General features: G+C 40.4%; 1 protein-coding gene across 5 annotated transcripts in view; it reads left to right on the forward strand.

The window, feature by feature from the left end:
• SLC44A3 (solute carrier family 44 member 3) overlaps nucleotides 1-22750 on the forward strand; it is a 167065-nt gene that overhangs the window by 125358 nt on the left and 18957 nt on the right. For 4 of the 5 annotated variants that reach the window (XM_032777864.2, XM_032777869.2, XM_032777865.2 and 1 more), the window contains 3 exons: nucleotides 9596-9761; nucleotides 17741-17897; nucleotides 21437-21520. In XM_032777864.2, coding sequence (XP_032633755.2) covers nucleotides 9596-9761; nucleotides 17741-17897; nucleotides 21437-21520 — 407 coding nt within the window. The remainder of the gene's footprint in view (nucleotides 1-9595; nucleotides 9762-17740; nucleotides 17898-21436; nucleotides 21521-22750) is intronic. The other variant, XM_075067800.1, reaches the window with a different exon arrangement.

Raw genomic sequence — 22750 nt, forward strand, 5'->3', positions numbered from 1 at the left:
ATGGATGATAACTGGAATTTAATTAAACACACAAAATAGCATATAAAATTTATTTTTATTAGATAATATTGCACCAGGTGGCACAGCCTGTGGGTCCCCCAAAGGCTCAAGCCATTAGTATGGTACACAACCTGTTGTCAAGCTTTGTAAAAATAGCACCTCAAAAATTAGATGTTTTTCCCTTCATTCTTCCTCTGTATAGAAAAGTAACCTTTAACTGAAAGTTTTTGGCTCATGGATTCAGTATATTTGTTTTTATTTAAATACGTAAAGAGATTATAATAAGTTTAGGTTTTAACATGTTTTGTATTAAATTCAGATTTTATTTTGAACAGTTTTATTTTTAATAATATAGCTAATTTAAATAAGCAAATCAAAATTTGATTTGATTTTTTTCCCCAGAGAATCACTGATTTTTATCCACCCTTGTTCCTCACTATGCAAGTAGTCCCTCTGATATCAGTAGGACTGCTTGACTAAAGGCGTGAAAATCTGCATTAAATGGAATTAGGGGTTGGCAAAAATATATCATCATGCTGTCCTCTATTTACCACCCTCTGTAGTTCATAAATTTTAAAGCTCATTTCATATTTGATAAATATCTCATAGACTCATAGACTTTAAGGTCAGAAGGGACCATTATGATCATCTAGTCTGACCTCCTGCACAGTGCAGGCCACAGAATCTCACCCACCCACTCCTGTAACAAACCCCTAACCTATGTCTGAGTTACTGAAGTCCTCAAATTGTGGTTTGGAAGACTCAGCGCAGAGAATCTCCAGCAAGTGACCATTCCATCCTCCAGGTCTGCCAATCTGCCCTGGAGGAAAAGTTCTTCCTGACGCAAATATGGGCCCTGATTTCTGTAAAGCCCTGATGCATATTGGAAAGTACTCTACCAGCCAGAACCAGGATAAGAAATTCTTGTATATTTAGATCCACCCCACTGTAACACATTCCATCAACAGACCACTGGGCATACTACGCTGCTGATAATGCAAAGATAGTTGCAAAATTTAGGCTATCCCAATCATCCATCTCTATAAACGCTTACTCATAGCCTTAGTCCTTAAAAAGCAGATATGTACTTTGCCCCACTACTCCCTGGAAGGCTGTTCTAGAACTACATCTCTAATGGTTTAGAATTTCTTGTCTAATTTCAAGTCTAAACTTCCTAGTGTCTCCAGTTTATATCCATTTGTTCTTGTGTCTCATTGGTACTTAAACTTAATATTCCTCTGCCCTTCCGTGATTTTTATCCCTCTGAGTATATTATAAAGAGCACCATCTCTCCCTTTCAACTTCTTTGGTTAGGGCTAACAAGCAATGCCTGTTTGCGGGTCTCTTGTTCATAAGTAAGTTTTCCATTCCGGATCATCCTAATAGCTTCTCTGTATCCGGTTCCAGTTTGAATCATCCTCTCTTTAAACATGGAACAGAACTGACACACAGTTTATTTCCAGATTAGTCCTCACTAGTGTTATATAAAGTACTAACTCTACTCTATCTTGTTACTCTGGATAATCTTCGCCTGAGCATCGTAAAACCTCATTAGCTTTTTTACGGCCATATACACATTGCGGCTCATAGTCTCCGTGATCAACCACATACTCTGAGGTCCTTCCTCTCTGTTTACTCCAACTGATGTGTCCCCAGTTTATAACTAAAACTTGTTATTATCCTAATGCATGACTTCGCTTTCATTTAATTTATCCTATTATATATCCGTTTACAAAGTCATTCATATCTTCCTGTATGAATTTCGGTCTTCTCCGTGTTTACTAGTACCTCCAACTTTGTGTCATCCGGCAAACCTTATACACATTCCCCTTTTGTGCGAACACACACTGTTTTAAAGAGACGGTTTGTTGTTTTTCCCCGAAGGCAGTAATAAAAAAGAATTAGAGTCCCAAAAACTATATTGCTGAGGAATCCATAGTAACCTCTTCCAGACTGACAGTTCCACCTTTCACTTATGACCGTTCCGTTACGTTCTCCTTTTACAGTCTTAGCACTTCCAAATTTTCAGATTGATCCCTCCTTTTCAATTTAACTAATTAATTCTCCATGTGGAACCATATCAAACTGCCTTACTGACATAGAGCTCAAAGTCTAGTATCCAGCTGCATTTCCTTTGTCTAAAATAATCGCTACCCCTGTACATACAAAGAAGGAGATCAGTTAGTTTTGGCACAATCTACTTTTGTTAAAACCGATGGGTTATTATGTCCATTCCCATTTACATCAATGTCCTTAACTTTGCTATCCTATGCAAACGTTTTTTCAAGACCATTACACTACTATGAAGAGGTCAAACTAACAGGTATATGCTCGGATCAATTTTTTCCCTTTTTTAAAAAATAGGAACTATGTTAACCATTACTCCAGTCATATGGTACAACCCAAAGTTTACTATTCTTAAAATTCTTGCTAATGGGCTTCCATTTCATGTGCCAGTTCCTTTAATATTCTTGGATGAAGATTAGCTGGGGCTATCACGATTTTGTCCCATTAAGCTGTTCAAGTTGGCATCTACCTCCATATCCTCATATCCCATGTTGTCATCCTAACATTATCCTAACGCTCCTCATAGACCTCATTGAAGACTGAGCAAAGTATTTGTTCAGTATATTGGGCCATGCCTAGATTTCTCTTAATCCTTCTTTCATCCTTCATGTGTTTTTAGCGGTCCCACTTCTTCTTTCTTTGTTTTCTTCTTATTTATATGGCTATAGAAACTTTTACTATTGGTTTTAATTCCCTTTGCAAGGTCGAACTCTACATGGCTTTTGGCCTTTCTCACTTTATCCCAACATATTTTGACCTACACATAGTCCATTGAGAACACTACTGGGGGGATAGACTTGCTTGCTCCATTAATGTTCTCATAATAAGCTAAATGGACAATGTTAATTTAAAAATTACACTTTTGTCTGAATACTTTCTTTGCCTTTTAATCTGTTTCAAATAACCCTTTAAGATTATTGTATCTGAAAAAGATTAGAGTAAAATGGGTTTCCTTTGTGCAATTGACAGCAAGTTTTGTATAAGCCAGTTTCACAGTTTTCCCTGGTAATTCTGTATTATTCTTGCATGGGGACGTGGGGGAGAAAAACAAAAAAAAGAAAAAGAAAATTATACTGTAAAATGGCAAAAAGTTAGCAAAGGCTTCTTGGGGAGATAGAGAACCTGAAACTTCCATACAGTAGGGGGAAATCTTCCTACTCTAAAATAAATAGTATTTTACTTGACAGTCTGCAAAAAAAATTGTTTAGTTTTAAATACACTTTTTAACATAAAATCTCATCTAGGGTTTACAGGGTTCATATTCCATAATATATTATCAGAACAGCTTTTGTGTTTTTCACTCTCTCTGGAATCAACTGGTTGTGGAAATGGAAGACAATTTTTTCCTGCTCTCTGATTTTTCTGGGCTCTTTGAGGGAGATCATAATACTGCTCTGAACCTCCATGTGCTGGTTATTTGAGAACTCCAGCCTTCTCAGAAGGGGCTCAGTTTGTAAAATCTTTACCTTTCCATCATAGCAGTTTCTAATTTTTGACTAAACACCCACTTAATTTTAGTTTTGGGCTTGTCAGAAAATATTTTGAGAATGATGTTGTTATACATATTTAAATTTTCTCAGCAAATAGCTATTTTTAGTCATGTGCAGCAAGAGGAGATGGGCTAGAGAAATTGAATTGCTACTGTGCTGCACCTGTTCTTAATGTTTCCCTTGTGCTGCTTGTAGTTCCATAATATTTACATCCTGTGTGCATCTTGTAACTCTGAGGCCCCTGATCCATGTTTCATCTGTGATGTATCTGATCTTTATGCATCCATGCAGATCACCTTGTTTATGTCATTTTTAATATCTATTGTTACATTGAGAAGAAGTTAACTCCTTGGGAGGATCAGATAACTATAGCCCCAGTTGAGCAAGGTACTTCAGCCCATGCCTAACTTTAAATATACAAGTAGTCTCACTGAAGTGAGGCTGCTTATGTTTTCAAAGTTACTCACCTGCTTAACTACCTTGCTAAATCAGGGGCTGTAACAGTAGCAGAAGCCAAGTGTATTGCAAATCTATATGTCTGGGACAAATGCCAGACATTGGCCAGGAGAGATGTCAAATTGCAAGAGACTGGAATTAGCACAAAATCAAGTGGCACCAGTTGTAACTATGTATTCTAATGGGACTGGAGCTCAGTGAGGATTTGGAAAAGCCAATAGAACTAGACGTGGCCTTGTGGTATTCCAGTAGTGGCACTGTAATGTGTGTCCTCATGTACGAATCTGGCAGAAATAGTGAAATCCACATCAGGAATAGGATACGGAGTATACGTGTAAGATGGGAGTGCTAGGCAAGATTTTCACATAATGAAAATATATCTCTGAATATAGTGAGGAGTAAAACTATTACAATAAAGATGTGCTGCAGATAAACCAGTGAAAGCAAATTTCTTGAAGGGTCCAAGATACTCCAACTAAATCTAGCTAAGTTAATTGTAAATTCGCATGTATGAAAAAGGAGCAGTTACAAAGAAAATTCAGTTGGGAGGAAACACAAATTTTATAGAACAATGGTTTATAGAAACCTTTCCAACTCTGCAGCAGGAAGCATTAAAAGTGGCAAATATTGTCATACTAGCAAGAACTGGGAAATTGGTTCTGAATTAGTACTTTCTGGCCAATTGTTCTTTGTTGCCCGCAGTGGAATTGATAAATTGAAGAAAATATGATTTCCAGTTCCTAGGAGTTCCAACCACTTAAAACTTCTGGTTGCTCCAGATATCAGTAAAAAAACTCCAGTAGCCACTCCTGTAGAATGTATGGCACAAGTCTACAAGTCACAAAATATACTGTATGATATTGATATTGTGCATTTCTTTGGCTGTGACTGATATAAGGCTGTAGTATTGGGCTAATGAATCTGATGGAGAAACATTTCAAAGTCTTACTAAAAATGCTATGGCAGCATCTTGATATCTGACCAACATTTTTTTTGAAGTATTTGCATAACAGTAACAAATCTAAGAAAAATATATATACAGTAGGCAGCTTTCTGCAATGTCATGGCTCAACAATGGGGATTTTAGTCACTTATTAACCACTTGGAATTGGCAAATGGCTGCACTGGCAGGATTGATTTTCGGTGAATGACTTCTCTCCTGTGATGATACTGCTGGAAGAAAAATGTACTGCAGACAAAGTAGAACTATATTCTGAGGTTTTGTTCTGTTTTTTGTGCCTCCGTGACCAGATCACACTGGAATGACAAGGAAAGGAAATGTATTTTTTATTAGGATGTCAGAGTGATGCTTGCTGTTTGATCCATGCTACCAATATACTCATCTTTATATGTGAAACATAATATAATGCATTATTCTGTCATCAGATTTGTATGTGCCTGGTAATCATAAACACAAAGGGTATCAGGCAAGCACAGATGTACACCGAGAGGGAATGCAGCACATAATCTTTTGCTCCTATTACTTGGGAAATAAGATGATCTCTGCCACATGATGACATCCAGCAGAGGGCAGTGATACACACGCACACAATACCAGCCCATGACAATTTCTGTTTAGCCAAGGCTGTTACTGTTAATCATTATTTTAAATGGCAGTGGCTTGTTAAGAGCAATGGAATTACAGTTTGTGCTGCAGAGATTCATTAATCATTTAAACCAGTCTATCGGTCCAGAAGTGAAATATCTTAACAATTTGCATAATAGGAATGTTCATAAGTAAAGGTTGCACACCAGGAAAAAGTCCTCAGTTCTGCTACTCAAGGAAATGACTTCTTTTCAAATGAAATTGAAGGCTGAAGAGGCCTCCATTTATCTTATCCAACGTATTGTTTGCACTGTTGCTTCTGGTAATGATTACAATTGATGTATGAGCATGTTTGGCTAGTTGTACATGCTGTAAGAACATAGGAGCTTAAAACTGCTGAAAGAGTTTAAGGAGTTGAGAAATGCTCAGAATACAAAATGAGACACAAATGTACAGTGCAGCTGATGAAATTTACTTTGATAGTATGTGGAAATGTGTTCCACTTCAGAATTCGCTGAGAAAGAAAAATAACTCTTGGGTCTGCATTTTTAAAAAAAGGGAGTAGGGTGGGAGGAAGGAAGGAGATGGTACAAAAGGTTTTTCCACTTGTAAAGTAACTTGAATTTTTACAGGCCTAAAAAGCATTAGAACCAAATTTCAGTAGCAGTGCACTTACAGCAGTACACAGTCCTAACCTCTCTAAAATGCCTGCAGCTCATGACAGTGCTTTTCTGTTGAGACATCTTTCTGATCATAAAGTAACCAGTGCATGCATCAGTGCCGTCACTTCAAAGAGGATTAGCTCATGGCAACAATTAACTAGTCTGTGTTACAATCTATGAACTTTTTTTAGTAGTCTAGTCCAGCTGCATAGTGGTGCAGGGTATGACTCTTGATCCAGGGAACAATGAGAACAAGGTCTACCTGAATTTGGGAGAACTCGTTTGTTTAGACTTGCAGTTCTCAGCTCTACCCACTAGACCAGTGGTGGGCAACCTGTCAGAGTAATCAGCTGGTGGGCCACGAGACTGTGTTTACATTTGCATGGCCACCCGCAGCTCCCAGTGGCTGTGGTTCACTGTTCCTGGCCAATGGGAGCCATGGGATGCAGTGCAGGGACATCAGTGGACAGTTCCTTATCCTGTCCCCTACTCACATAGTTGACATTGACAGCACCAATGCTGTACTGGAAGTTAGTACCAAGGAATATCCACAGCTTGCCCTTAGAGAATTCCTGTCTTGGGTGAACAGATGCATCCTTAAGGCCAGCAAATTTGAGCCCTGGCAAACTGATAAAGAGAGTAAGTTCCAGATCCAATGACCTGCCACAAAAAGTATTCTGCCTCTGTCTGTCCACCCCCAAACAAAAGTTCAAATTCAGGAATTATAAATAGGAGTGTCTAACTTGAACTCAGCAATTGGGACTGTGCATCACAAATTTTGTGTAGCTACTTTTAGGGTTAATAGGGAAATACGTTCATGTCTTGTCAACATAAGTGGAAATACAATTTGCTACCATAATTAGATGTAAATCTGTGTTCATATTCAAGAATACACATCTGATGCAAACAGCCTTAGAGTTCTCGTTACCTTAAAGATGTCTACATCGTTTTAAAAAAAAGAAAAAAAAGACATTGAATTTGGATTGAATTTTGTTAATTTTGTCTGTTTAATGTTCTAAAACCTAGTTTTGTCACAGCTATAACATATACTTTATTCTGTTTTGTTTCAATGGTACATATATATCCCTAGTCTTTTCCAGCAATCTTTCTCTCCCTGCTCTTTTAGTAGAATCATGGAAGATTAGAGGGTTGGAAGAGACCTCAGGAGGTCATCTAGTCCAACCCCCTGCTCAAAGCAGGACCAATGCCCAACTAAATCATCCCAGCCAGGGCTTTGTCAAGCCGGGCATTAAAATCCTCTAAGGATGGAGATTCCACCACTTCCCTAGGTAACCCATTCCAGTGCTTCACCACCCTCCTAGTGAAATGGATATTAGGAAAAACTAACCTACACCTCCCACACTGCAAACTTGAGACCATTGCTCCTTGTTCTGTCATCTGCCACCACTGAGAAGAGCCTAGCTGCATCCTCTTTGGAACCCCCCATCAGGTAGCTGAAGGCTGCTATCACCCCCACCCCCCACACACTCTTCTCTTCTGCAGACTTCATAAGTCATGTGCCCCAGCCCACTAATCATTTTCGTTGCCCTCCGCTGGACTCTCTCCAATTTGTCCACATCCTTTCTGTGGTGAGGGGCCCAAAACTGGATACAGTACTCCAGATGTGGCTTCACCAGTGCCGAACAGAGGGGAATAATCATTTCCCTCAATTTGCTGGCAGTGCTCCTACTAATGCAGCCCAATATGCCATTACCCTTCTTGGCAACAAGGGCACACTGTTGACTCATATCCAACTTCTCATCCACTGTAATCCCCAGGTCCTTTTCTGCAGAACTGCCTCTTAGCCAGTCAGTCCCCAGCTGTAGCAGTGCATGGGATTCTTTCGTCCTAAGTACAGGACTCTGCACTTGTCCTTGTTGAACTTCATCAGATTTCTTTTAGCCCAATCCTCCAATTTCTCTAGGTCCCTCTGAGCCCTATCCCTACCCTCCAGCGTATCTACTTCTCCCCCCAGCTTAGTATTATCCCCAAACTTGCTGAGGGTGCAATCCGTCCCATCATCCAAATCATTAATGAAGATGTTGAACAAAACTGGCCACAGGGCAGACCCCTGGGGCACTCCACTTGATACTGGCAGCCAACTAGACCTCGAGCCTTTGATCACTACCCATTGAGCCTGATGGTCTATCCAGCTTTCTATCCACCTTATAGTCCATTCATACAATCTGTATTTTTTTAACTTGCTGGTAAGAATACTGTGGGAGATGGCATCAAAAGGTTTGCTAAAGTCAAGATATATCACGTCCACTGCTTTTCCCATATCCACAGAGCCAGTTAGCTTGTCATAGAAGGCAATTAGGTTGGTCAGGCATGACTTGTCCTTGGTGAATCCATGTTGACTGTTCCTGGTCACCTTCTTCTCTTCCAAGTGCTTCAAAATGGATTCCTTGAGGACCTGCTCCATGATTTTTCTAGGGATGGAAGTGAGGCTGGCCGGTCTGTAGTTCCCCAGATTCTCCTCCTTCCCTTTTTTAAAGATGGGCACTATATTTGCGTTTTTCCAGTTGTCCGGGACCTCCCCCAGTCACCACGAGTTTTCAAAGATAATAGCAAGTGGCTCTGCAATCACATCAGCCAACTCCCTCAGCTCTCTTGGATGCATTAGATCCGGCCCCATGAACTTGTGCATGTCCAGCTTTTCTAAATAGTCCTTAACCTGTTCTTTCACCACTGAGGGCTGCTCACCTCCTCCCCATACTGTGCTGCCCAGTGCAGCAGTCTAGGAAGTCACTTTGTCTGTGTAGACCGAGGCAGAAAAAGCATTGAGTACTTCAGCTTTTTCCACATCATCTGTCACTAGGTTGCCTTCCCCATTCAGTAAGGGCCCCCCACTTTCCCTGACTACCTTCTTGTTCCTAACGTACCTGTAGAAACCCTTCTTGTTACCCTTCACATCCCTTGCCAGCTGCAACTCTAATTGTGCTTTGTCTGCATAATAATGCTGTTGTCCTCATAAGTGAAAACTTTAATTTTTAGACATTTCTGTCATTGACCTTTAATCTGATTTCAGATTTTGATAACAAAGATTTGTTGTTTATTTCTCAAACATTCATTTTGGAGCAAATCCTGAAGTTATAACCTGGTGTCTCCTAAATCCTTGCTCAAACAGTTCCTATTGACTTTACTGGCAACTGTAAAAATGACCTGATTTAAAACGGAGGATTAGGCCTTATAAGAATATTTTTCTCAAAATTAGTTGTTTGCTTTAGTAAATATTTGATAGAATTAAACAACAGCTAGATTCTGTTTTATAACTTTACTGAAAAAAGTGAATACATGAGATATGAGACATGTTTAAGTTATGTTTTGTTTGCGGAGTTGTGATTAATATTCTGATATCTTTGACTTCTCAGGTAGTGCACAAGTCATTTCAGGAGGACAAGTAGAATATAAAATTCTGTCTGGCATTCGCTACATGTGGTGGTACCATTTAGTCGGCCTTATCTGGACTAGTGAATTCATCTTGGCTTGTCAGCAAATGACTATTGCTGGAGCAGTGGTTACTTGCTATTTCAACCGGTATGTGTAAAAATTTACCTCCTTGTAGAGTTGGTGTTTTCTTAGCATTAACTTTGTCTATTTTTAGGAAAACCACTATAAATGCTATGGATTTATATTTAGGGTAGTATCTTGGGAGCTAAATTATTCTAAGAATGTGAGACTAGGAAGTCAAGCATCTCATTGCAAGGCTTCGAACGCGATCTCATGTGACATTAATTTGTATCAAATCTCTTTAAATCCTAGAAAATTTTGAGCCAAATTAAGCCCTGGTGCAAGCAAAACCCAGATTAAATTTTAACCTTTTCTCAGTAAGTGTTGGTAGTTCTAAGTAAAGGTGTAACACATAGCCCCAGAGTAATTCTAAAGTAGTGTGACTTGATCTCCTTTCCGTCCCTTCCCCCAGGCTTTAGTCTGGTATGGCTGAATAAGCCTCTGAAGTTTACTGTAGAAAACAATTGAAAATCACGTCATGCCGTGCAAATATTTTTACTTGAAGTGTTTTACTTTGTGTTACCAAGGTACCACCTTAGCTAGACGTGCAGGAATTGTAAAAATCTCATTTACTTCTTACTGTTTATCCTGTGTTACGTTTTTCACTTCCTTCATATAGGATAGTGAAACAAGATGGGTTTCATGCAGTAAATCAGTGCTGTTTTTGTTTCAATTTCCAACACTGCAGAGGAATGTTTTGATCTTCCAGCCACATTGCTGTGTTTCCTCTGCTCCATTTCATGCAAATATGGTAACATTTTCTGTTCTGTGAAAGTCTGAGATGTTGAAAAAATTCTTGTTCCACAGCGGAACAAAGAAAACGAATAAATGGATTTTTTTTTTTTTTCAGAAAAGCTGTATGGCCAGTGGAGGGTGGGTATCCATATGAGCTACAGTTTTGTAGCAATTTGCTATGTGAAGAGTCTGAGAGCACAACAGCCCACCTGGCAGGTTGCCCCAGAGCTGGGGACCTGGGTTGTGTGGGAGCTGGGGTTCCCAGGACATCCAGGCTCTGAGGCTGACAGGGAGCTATCGGACAAGCTGTCAGGAAACCAGCCTGGTTCCTGCTGGAATTTCATCCAAATCAAAACAATCCCACAGAACATTTTGATTTTGACAAGTCAGCACTTTTGGATAGAAAGTTTTTTCTTTTGGAGAACTCCTGATGAACTCTACTTTCCTCTTTTCCTGCAGGAAAACCAGCTTAGACCTTTTCTATAATCGGGATTTTTTTCCAAAAATTTTCCACTGTTGGAACACTGGTTTCACTCCATTGGTGTTAGCAATGTTGGGAGCCCAAGAGTAGACAGGTTGCTGGCTGCCACCACCATTTTAAGCACTGTGTTCTCTGTCCCTGCTCAAAGTAAGTCTAATCAACACAGCATTTAAAACACTGTCAGAAGCACATCTACTCTCGGGCTCTCAATAGAGCTCAGGCTGAACTGGTGTTAGCCAGTGGACTTTTTTTAAAAAAATATTCCAAGCATAGACAGAATCTAAAATGCTCATTTTTTTAAAGGGTTTGGGGAGAGGATCAGTATGCTGACATAATCTTTTACCATTTCACCCACTATGTCAGGACTAGAGGTTCACACTTCATCTTCTTTCTCTGATTGAAGGATCAACACAGGTAACTAGAGCCCTACAGAGCTGTATGTAGTTAACTAGCCCTTTGCCCCTGAGGCTACAGCATGGCATCCATTCAGTGCTCCGTTATTGAAATCTGAATTTCTCAATCTTAAACAATGAAGAGTTATACTAGAGCAGTGGTTCTCAACCAGCAGTATGCGTGCCCTGGGGATACACAGAGGTCTTTCAGGGGGTACATCAACTCATCTAGATATTTGTCTAATTTTACCACAGGCTACATAAAAAGTACTAGCAAAGTCAGTGCAAACTAAAATTTCATAGAGACAATGACTTGTTTATACTGCTCTATATTCTGTACACTGAAATGTAAGTAGAATATTTATATTCCAGTTGATTTATTTTATAATTATATGGTAAAAATGAGAAAGTAAGCAATTTTTCAGTAATAGTGTGCTGTGACACTTTTGTATTATGTCTGATTTTGTAAGCAAGTAGTTAAGTGAGGTGTAACTTGAAGGTATGCATGACGAATAAGACTCCTGAAAGGGATACAGTAAAGTGGAAAGGATGAGAGCCACTGTACTAGAGGGCCAAATCCTGAGATTTTTTACTCCATTAATTTTGGGTAGCAATAGTCATTGGGAGTTTGCCTGAATAAGACACTAAAGATTTGGTCCAAACCACATTGCATCAGGAACTGGGGAGTTGGCGGGGGTGGGAGGAGGGAATCTTTCCACATTTTACAGAGATGTCTGCTCCAGTGCTTTTTCTGATTTGATACCTATACTGAAGCTCACAGTCATTAAATTGCCGTTATTTGTTGAGCATGGACAGTTTGTGCAGTGCTGCATAAAGCACTGACTCAGATGCTACAGTGCTCCAAGGTACACATGGAGTAGTTCAGCGGTGAGGCAGGTAAAGTGATGTTAATCTACTCTCTCATAGTGCGCACACACATCTGATCTTTAGAGCCCAGCAGATCTGCAGATATTTACATCCGTGATTTTTGTGGATCGGATGCAGATACAAATTTTGTATCCATACAGGGCTCTACTGATCTTAGGGCTGTTAAGCCAGTCCCTGGGGTAAAATATAGTGCAGCCTCTGAGCTCTTGTACTTTGCACTGGCTGCCAGCAACCTGAAGGACTATTCTGGAAGTTAGGGACCCCCAGGACATGGAGAAAACCTGGCCATGCCTCCTACAATCAGGGCTGGAAAAGTGGCATTGAAGCTGCTGTGTTGGCTCTCTACCCTCAGAGGATTAGGTAATTCTCGAGAGACCAGACCCATCAGCTTTCCAGCTACTTTCCACCACCATTGTGACGTCCAGGATTGGGTTCTTGGAGTAGACAAGTTCTGTGCTCCAAATTCCATTGAAATCTCTCTCCTTAAATGTACTTCATTTGCTTGGCAGCTGACACCCATTGTGTTGAGAGAGTTGTGCATGGGAAGGGAAATGCTATATATATTTTTAATGATGGTGATCCCTCTTCCTCTCCCTCGGTCTGTCAGTACAGATAAGTAGATAAATCAAAGCAGTGAAGTGAGGGTGATAGAAAGGTGAAATAGCAATAGTATTGATCTCAGAGGGCAGTGAACTATCTTAGTTCTTATTGACAACAATGAATTTGTCACCAGGAATCTGCAATTTAATACGTCCTGTGATGCAGCTTCATAAATGCTTGTCACAATTGCTTTGTTTATGATACCCCATGGAGAGGTTTTCCTTCTAGCTAGTGAATGGCCACAGGAAATGGAACAGCCTTTCCCTGAGGAAACTTGCTTCCTCAGTACACACAACAATCCATTAGGCACTTCTCAGCTGCTGTCCATAAGTGGAATTAAAAATATGGAGGGCAGAGAGTTGTTTCAGATGGATTAGCTTTACAGGTGACATCTGTTTGACCTGAAATAATAATACTGAAACTACACTTTGCTTTCTTTTATTTCAGATAAAAGATAAATTCCTAAGAGACCTTATTAATTTAATTAAAGAAATAATGGTTCATGTAATAGCTACTCTTTTATAACTTGCAAAAAGAGATTGCACTCCTGACAGGGCCCCTTCCACTCCCCACCCCCTCTTTTTTGTGTGTGTGTGTGTGCGCGCGTGTTTGGAGAAAGCTCTTCATGGAAATCTTGTTAGCTTGGTTTGTTTTGTATAAGGATTTATTTTCATCATGTGTTGAGGGGTTAAGTGCATAGCTGCTTCCTCCTCACTGTGATCAGATGTTCCCCATGCCATTGATAAAAAGAAAAAGGTTTTGTGGATTTGACTACTTACCCAAAATTATTTACTGAAGGCCCAATTCTACAAATGCTTAAGGATGTTGAATAGCTGTTCTTGTGCAAATAGTCCCATAGTACTCTTGTGAGTAACTTTACTCACCTGCTTTAGTGTTTGTAGGATCAGAGCCCTGAGTCTGCAAACCCTTACATATATTACTTCTGGGGGAATTCTGTGCCACTGCACAATGCAGAATTTTGCAGAAATTAACGTGCGTGCAGAATTTCCTTTCCCCCACAGAAATGGGCTGCAGTGCTGCTAGCTGCCACTAGGAGCCAATGGACTTGGCAGAGCCCAGCTTGCAAATAGAAGACAGTGCTGGGGCCGGGGGAAGGAGCTACAGGGTTCCTGGCAGCTGCAGTTCCCAGCACGCCCCAAGGGAAGGAGACAGCAGTGTGCAGGAAACTCTGTGCCAGGGGCTGCTCTAGGAATTTTGCCACCCCAAGCACGGCAGACAGGCTGCCTTCCACGGTTTGCCTGCGGATGGTCCGCTGCTTCAGCGGACCTGCGGGAGGTCCACCGAAGCCGTGGGTCCAGCGGCCTCTCCGCAGGCGGACCTGTGGGAGGTTCGCCGAAGCTGCAGGAGCAGCGGACCCTCCGCAAGGCAAGCCACAGAAGGCAGCCTGTCTGCCGCCCTCACGGCGCTGGCAGAGCGCTCCCCCACGGCTTGCCGCCCCAAGCACGTGCTTGGTGTGGTGGGGCCTGGAGTTGCCCCTGCTTTGTGCAAGCCTGGAACCAAGCATCAGGCTGTTTCTCCCTCTGGATCCCTGGGTTCTGGGGCCAAGAGGGATGGGTGTCTGGGCTCGGGGGGCCCTGCGGTTGAGCTCTGGGGAGAAGGGGGTTTGGGTGTATTGGCTGGGGAGGGGACCCAGAGGTGGGCTCTGGGGGTGAGGGATTGTAGGTGTCTAGCCCCCCAGCTGGGCTCTGGGGAGCAAGAGGAAGAGGGAAGAGAAACAGGAACTGGGTTGTCATAGTGGCTCTCATCCTTTCCTGCTTTGATCCATGATTAGAAGGAAAATCAGTTTCCAATATGCCTGCAACTATAATGAAATCTCGTTGGAACATGACAATTCTCAGCTAGACCAAGGCGGTTTGCAACAGCCTCCAAATTTGTAGAGGTTTATGCAAACCAAACTTAACTTATTAATCAGTACTGTTAAAGTAGAGAAGGAAAATTTTATACTTTATCTCTTCAGCAGCAAGTGAATTATTAACAGAATTGTAAACTTTGTCCTCTCTATATTTTCTAAACATGGTTAATATTTCAACTTGCTGGTCTTTAATCTTTAATTTTCCCAGATCTGACTATAAGCTATCATGAATAGAAAAGAGCAGTAGTACGGGGTGAAATCGTTAAAGTTTATCAATACATATGTATTTCTGACATCTAAAAATGATGTTTTTAAGGGAATCTGTCAAAGTATTCGCTCTACATTAAAAAATCACCATCCCTCAAGCTGTTCCCCTGGCCATAAGATCAAAACTGCTGCATACTAGCAACTGCTTTGCTGGTATTTCCTATTTAAAATAATGTGGTACATAGGCATATATAAATATGACTTTATAGCTGCAAAGTAATTATTGCTATGAAAGGACTGCAGTGATATACTCAGGATTATTGGAGCACTGTGATACTTATCTTGACTTAGTTGTGTAAATCCTTGCTGTGGTGAAGATTTAATAAAAATGCAGACCTTCCTTTTCAAATCCCACCCAGCTGCTCTGTCTCTGACACACATACACAGAAACCCTTTTTATGCTCTGTTTTTTCTGTAAACTCTTCATTTTAAAGGCAATAAATGAATCCTTCAAAAGCTCCTTATGAAGAGTGAACATTTTAGTTATGATTTGGGGTCTGATTCTTACTTAATTCCATATTCAGTGTATTTTCACTTGAGTAAATATTTCAGCATTGAGCCTATTATTTAGGGTTTGCGAATAAAAGGGTCTCCTTGCCTTTTTATGCTAGTATAACTACAGTGAATAGTAATCAGTGTATTTGAAGACCCCAAAATGTTTTTGGGGGGATTTATTGTGCTGAGAAGACTGATTTCAGTCGTTTATTTTTTTAAATTCATTTCCTGGTTTTGGAGAGTTAATAAGTATAAATTCTTCAGAGCTGTGTCATGCCATTTCTTGTATCTGATTCATATTAAAGTGATCTTTTAAAATGCAAACAAAAAAACCCCCTTCATGTGGGATTCCGACATCACTTATAAGACAAAACATGAAGTTAATTTTGATGTGTATACTTAGATTTTAGAACATTTGTTATTGCCTCAAAACATCACAGCTTAAATGCAGTAGAATAATGTATTTTCAGTTATGAGTAGGCCAGATAATATTTTAAACACGTTAGACCAAATTCTGCTCTGACTTGAAATAAACCTGAACATAAACGTGAAATAAACCTCTGGAGTTAAATCAGCAAAACTGAGAGCAAAATTTGCCCCAATTATTACAATGACATCAGAGAGTGAATCTTAGTTTTGCATATAAGGTCTTGCCAGACTGTTTATTTTAGTTTGACCACTGATTCAGAGCAAGTGGACCCAGTTCTGCAGACTGATCTCCTATTTGTAATATCAAATAAGGAGTGCAGAGGGGCTAGAAAGATGCCAGAAGCAAGGTAGAGGCATTCAAAGGAAGTATAATTCTCATACATTGTTTATTTACTTAAAACATTTTCCCTCCCGCCCCCGCCAGTTTTCCTGTTGTGATGTCTGTTAATGAATGCCTGAAAATAGTCATTGCCTATGTACTTAATTAACCCAGTAAAAGATTTAAACTTGTTTTCCTTCATCTGGACTTAGGGCTTGATCCAGCTCCCAACTGGAGTCAATAAAAGTCTAGATTGATCATAGAATCATAGATATATAGGGCTGGAAGGGACATTGAGAGGTCATCAAGTCCAGTCCCCTACGCTGAATCAGGACCAAGTAAACCTAGACCTTCCCTGACAGGTGTTTGTCCAACTCGTTCTTAAAAAACCTGCAATGATGGGGATTCCACAACCTCCTTTGGGAGCCTATTCCAGATCTTGACTATCATTATACACCGCTGCCTCGATATAATGCCACCTGATGTAACAAGAATTTGGATATAACATGGTAAAGCAGTGCTCCGGGGGGGTGGGGCTGCGCACTCCAGTGGATCAAAACAACTTCAATATAACATGTTTCACCTATAATGCAGTAAGATTTTTTGGCTCCCAAGGACAGCGTTATATCAAGGTAGAGGTGTAATTAGAAAATTTTCCTTAATATCTAACCTAAATCTCCCTTGATGCAGATTAAGCGCATTATTTCTTGTGTTACCTTGATCCCCACCCTCTTTATAACTGCCCTTAACATATTTGGAGACTCTTGTCTTCTTTTTCTCAAGACTGAACATGCCCAGATTTTTAACATTTCCTCATAGGTCACATTTTCTAAACCTTTTGTAATTTTTCTTACTCTCCTCTGACTCTCTGGAATTTGTTCACATCTTTCCTGAAGCATGGCACTCAAAATTGAACACAGTTCTCCAGCTCAGGCCTCACCAGTGCTGAGGAGAGCAAGACAATTATCTCACGTTACTTTTATACAACACTTCTGTTAATATACACCAGAATGATATTAGCTTTCTCCGCATCACATCATTGACTCCTATTCAATTGGTGATCCAGGATAACTCCTGGATCCTTCTCAGCACTACTACAATGTAGCCTGTTATTCCCCATTTTGTATTTGTGCATTTGTTTTTTCCTTCCTAAGAGGTAGTTCTTTTCACTTATCTTTACTGAATTTCTTCTTGTTGATTTCAGAGCAATTCTCCAATTTGCCAAGGTTGTTTTTGATTTCTGAGCCTGTCCTCCAACATGCTTTCAATCCCATCCACCTTGGTGTCATCTGCAAACTTTATACGCGTACCCTCTACTCCATTATCTAAGTCGTTTAATGAAAATATTCAATAGCACTGGATTCAGGAGTGACCTCCATGGGATTCCACTAGATATGCACTCCCAGTAATACTTCAGTTACAAGAAACTGAAACAATAAAATATATTAATTGTTTAAACAGCAGTAGAATTAGCTGTATTTTCTGCTTCTATAACATTTTAAAATACTGTTTGTTTTTTCCCCCTAGAAATAAGAGTAGCTTGCCACGACACCTGATCCTGTCTTCAATATCAGTTCTTTTTTGCTATCATCAAGGAACACTTGTAAAGGGGTCGTTTTTAATCACAATAGTGAGAATTCCAAGAATTATTCTTATGTACCTTTATGATGCCCTAAAAGAAAAGGTGAGTACGTACTTGTGTAACACAGTCATACAGTGGTTAAGGGGTGAAGTTCAGGAAAGAAATGTACTGAAAAACTAACCTCTGTGTAAGAAATAAAAATGTGATCTGTAGTGTGTTTTATTTTGATTTCTTCATGAAATAGTTTCTTCTGTGTATCTACTCCTTTCTGCCTCAGATCAGATTTTTTTTTAACTTCAAATAAGAAAATCAAAGGTGATTTATTTTTACTTTTTTAATGTAAAATCTTATATGAGGAGTAAGGAACAATTTAGAGTTGGCAGAAGGATTTTTTTAAAACTCTCACATCATCATCATTTTTTTAAATATCCAACTTACCAAGAATGGCTTATTTTCAGCATGAAAGCTCTCCTCTCTAGGTGATGTCACCTGCCTTGTGATGGGAGACTCAAGAGTACACCTCTACCCTGATATAACACGATCCAGTATAACATGAATTCAGATATAACGCAGTAAAGCAGTGCCCTGGGGGCGCAGGGCTGCTCACCCCGGCAGATCAAATCAAGTTCGACATGGTTTCACCTATAACGCAGTAAGATTTTTTTGGCTCCTGAGGACAGTGTTATATTGAGGTAGAGATGTGTATACAAAGAATAGCCCACATTCTTGTCCAGAATTTCAGCATATCTTTTAAAGTTTAAAGAAGTATGGTTTAAGTGTTTTTGTTGTTTGTCTTTTTAATTTTCATGCACCTCTGCATGTCTGGGCTTCTGCTGGAAACACAAGTACCATAGTAACACAGGAATGCAAATTGTGGTTATTTCTGGAAATCTCATGGGAGCAGCTTGTTCTCATGAGATGTCAAGCTCTATTTCTTAATCCGCAGTTTGTAATAAATTAATAGCAGCAGTGGGTCTGTGTGGCACTCCACTGACATCACTGGGGCTCCGTATGAGTTCAGGAATCCACTTTCAGGCACTCTGTAAGTGCCTAAATAAGAGAGATTTGATGTTCAGAGGTGCTGAGCACTCAGAAAATTCTCTGAAGTCAATAGGAGCTGTGGGTGCTCAGCACCTCTGAAAATCAAGTTACTATTTTTAGGTGATTTAACTTGGATGTAGTTGCTTAACTTTAGGCACCCTTTTGTGGAAAATTCTGCTCTTAAACCTTGGGTGTTTGGTTCAGTTAAACACCTTGAGGCTTGCCTTTTGCCGGTAGATATGACGTGATGGATAAGAAGGGTTTTGTTACTAGGAAGAATATACGTTTTATTTTCCAGTTGTGAAGGAGTTAATAAAACCACAAGCATACAAGACCATTCACTGGAGTCTGTGTAAAAGTCACAAATAATGCATAAGAACAAATGGGATATTACAGATTAATGACAAGATTAAACTACCCAGAAACTTTATGGTTGGCTGCTTTTGTTGTACATCTGAAGCAGATGTGCTAGTTGCTGGAAATTCTGGATGAATGTTGAATGAGTCAATATTGTCTAGCAAAGAGGGTTTGTTTGTATCCCTAGGTGTATCCTCCACGTCCTCTTCTTCTTTTCTACCTCCCATGGCCAGCATACAGCCTTCCGGCTGAGGAGGACTTGACAGGACTTCCTCTGAAGTTAGGCAGTGCATCTCCTAAACAGGCTGCAGGGCACCTGCTAACAATGGGCCAGATTGTTTCCCCCAAATCCATGGAGGAAGACCCTTCACACAGTGATACCACTCCGTTCTGGCATGCCAGAGTACAATCCTCCATATCCCTGGACTCTGCAGACTCCCTTCCACAAAGCACAGGGGCCAACAAGGTGGCAGTGGTTGGGGAGTGGGCAGACTGGAAGGGATGCAAATCATCCCTCCTGTGGTCTCACAGGACGTAACTAGACTGTATTACCTTTTCCATAGATGTCCCTGTTCCCTCTGGAGACAGAATCCTTTGCTGCACTGCAGCCATGCTGTCTGGGAGAGGGGAGGGTACTGCTGGAGGTCAGAGTATCTGTACAGGTGTCTCTGGAGTTTTGTGGGTTTGTAGAAGGACATCCAGGCCTTTTCCACCAGGAAGCCCCCTCCCTTCCTCCTGACAGAATTACCAAGAGGAATCGCATCCTGCAGAGTCTCCTCCTCTGAGTTTTAATGTGGAAGGGGATGAATATTGTTCATTGTGAGGAAATTAGCATGCTGCTTTTATAATAAACACAGCTCTTCATCGAGACATGGCAAAGTATTGCCATTCATCTTGGCTCAGAGTATTATTCTTTGGTGACACTTTAAAAAAAAATATTGAATGCTGGAAAATTTGCATGGATATTAAACTCCAGACTAAACAATTCTCACTTTCACTGCTTCCATACAACTCCACCGCTATGCATGCGACCTGAAGATTTAACACAGCCATTCTAAGAGCTTTACTTTAAAAAACAAACGAACAAAAAAACACCTTTCTGAGCCCTGAAGATAGAGGATAAAAAAGACTTTTGATCAAATATCACCACATGGAATTTGCTTTTAAATACCATCTGGGGGAAATGGCCATGCCACAATGGCACTCAAGATGTAGGATTTCATGATTATATTTTAAAATAGTCTGTAGGATTAACAACTTTGATTTTTGAGATAATGTTAAATGTTTTTCCCTGTTTTGTTTTATGTTTAATATAAAGTTAATATTCATCAAAGTCTTTGTAAGAACTTCAAACTGTTTCCTGAAAGGAGTGATCTCCTTGAGAATTTAAGCCTGTCGTTTTTACCTTTCCAAATAAAATTAAAGTACTTTGTGGGTATGTCAACATAGCAGCTGCTGGGAATGTGCTTCCCAGCACACATAGACAAGACCATGTGCTAGCTCCACTTGAGATAGCATACTAAAAATAGCACTGTGGCATTGGGCAGCGGCTCAGGCTAGCCATTTGAGTACGTACCCAGGGGTTTAGACAGGTTTGTGCTTTTGTGGGTAGCCTGAGCCACCGCCAGTGCTGCTATAGCCATGATGCTATTTTTAGCAAACTAACTTAAGCAGACCTAGCATGTCCGTCTATCCATGCTAGGAAGCATGCTCCCAGCTGCTGTGTAGACATTTCCTGTGTGTGCATGCACACATTTTGTATAAATCTCTATATTCTTTTTATTTCTGTCAGGGTTCCAGTTATTTCAAACACTTGAAAAACAACCCAAAAATAAAACTAACATTTGTGTAAATTACAAAGAAAATAAATACTGTATATACAGTAAAAATAAAAATTATAAATAAACTCTCTGTTGGTCATCGATCAGTACACTGACGGTTACTGATTTGCCTGCATGCTTTGTGCTACATGCAGCTGTTAGCAAACCAAAGCTGCTTACGTCAGTTATTTTCCTTCTAGAGTAAAATCTTCCATCCAAAGGAAAAAAAAATATTCAGCTCATCAATCATTAATACTGTAGGATCTGAATTAAAAATAATTCCCATAAGCAGGAAGGAAATCTCTGCTGTTTAAATAAATACTTTGTGAAAAGAACTGCAGTGTTCTGTTAAGCAAGTTGGTGTAAAATATCAGTTTTATATAAAATCTGTCCACACTAACTAGTTACTTCATTTCCTTGCAGGAGAGTGCATGTGCAAGATGCATGTTCAAATGCTGTTTCTGCTGCTTTTGGTGTCTAGAAAGATGCCTAAGATACTTTAATCAGGTACAATACATTAAATCAAGTGCATATTTAAAGTAATCTACAAGTAAAGTTATTCAGTATAGTGAAGGCTGTACATAAATGAATTGTACTCTGCATCCTAGAGTTCATTTCAGACTGAGTCTTTGTCTGCATTGTGTCTAGCTATACTAGTTTAAATATTATAAAATATTGTCTACAGTATGGGAGAACCGTGTCAAACACAGGCACAATCTTGGTGTGTAATATCAGGAAGATTAATGTAGACATGCCAGATGAGTGATAAGACTGTTTTAGACAGCTGCAGCATCACAGGAGCCAGCAAACAGGACTGCTAACAGGGGAGTTTCAGTGGGAGTTTGCAGGGGAGACAGACAGAGCTAGGCAGAGGAATAGACAGGCTAGTGAAGGGAGTGCGTGGTGTTCTGGTTCCCGTTGGGGGTTTATTTTGCTATGGGGGGTGGTGGTTTGGTTTGTGTTTCCTGGACTAACAGGTTTTAGGTGGGAAGGCTATGACCAATACAGAGGCAGCAGTGGAAGACACAATGAAGATGACTGGATGTGGAAGCTGTGGCATGTACATGATCCTGAAGGGGGCACCTGATAAGAGTTTCATCTGCATGAAATGCCTCCTGATAGAGCTGATGGTTGAGTTTAGATGGGGGTTTGAGCAGATGATGGAGCAAAGACATGAGGAAGCTGAAGGGAAAAGCTCAGACTTGCAGATGGAAGCAGGACCAAAGAACTCTGAGGGACTGCTGGGTGAGGAAAGTGGACGGTGTAAGCATGTGACTAAGAGAACCAGGCAGTGGAAAAGACGGGCCAGTAAAGGAGAAATAGAACTCAGGAAACAGGTTTGTGAGTTGGAAAATGAAGAAGGGGCACAGCAGGTGGTTGCTGAAGGTGGGAGGGCAAGGAAGAAGAGAAGAGCAACTAGTCCTATAGAAAAGAGGGGAAGAGTCAGTGGAGATAACGATACCAAATATGAGTCCCAGGAGATATGGGATGGGTTGCAGAGGATGACAGAAATCGAGAGGACTTACAGCCAGAAGGAATAGGGGCTAGACCAGAGAATTGCACCATCACCAGGAAAAGGCAGGTCTATGTGATTGAGGACTCCTTACTGAGAAGAACGGACAGGCCTGTAACCAGAGCTGATCCAGAGAACAGAAGGGTGTGCTGTCTGCCGAGTGCTAAGATACAGGATGTGGACCTGAGGCTGAAAAGGATCCTAACAGGAGCGGGAAAGAATCC

The sequence above is a fragment of the Chelonoidis abingdonii genome, chromosome 7 (assembly GCF_003597395.2).
Source record: "Chelonoidis abingdonii isolate Lonesome George chromosome 7, CheloAbing_2.0, whole genome shotgun sequence".
NCBI lineage: Eukaryota > Metazoa > Chordata > Testudines > Testudinidae > Chelonoidis > Chelonoidis abingdonii.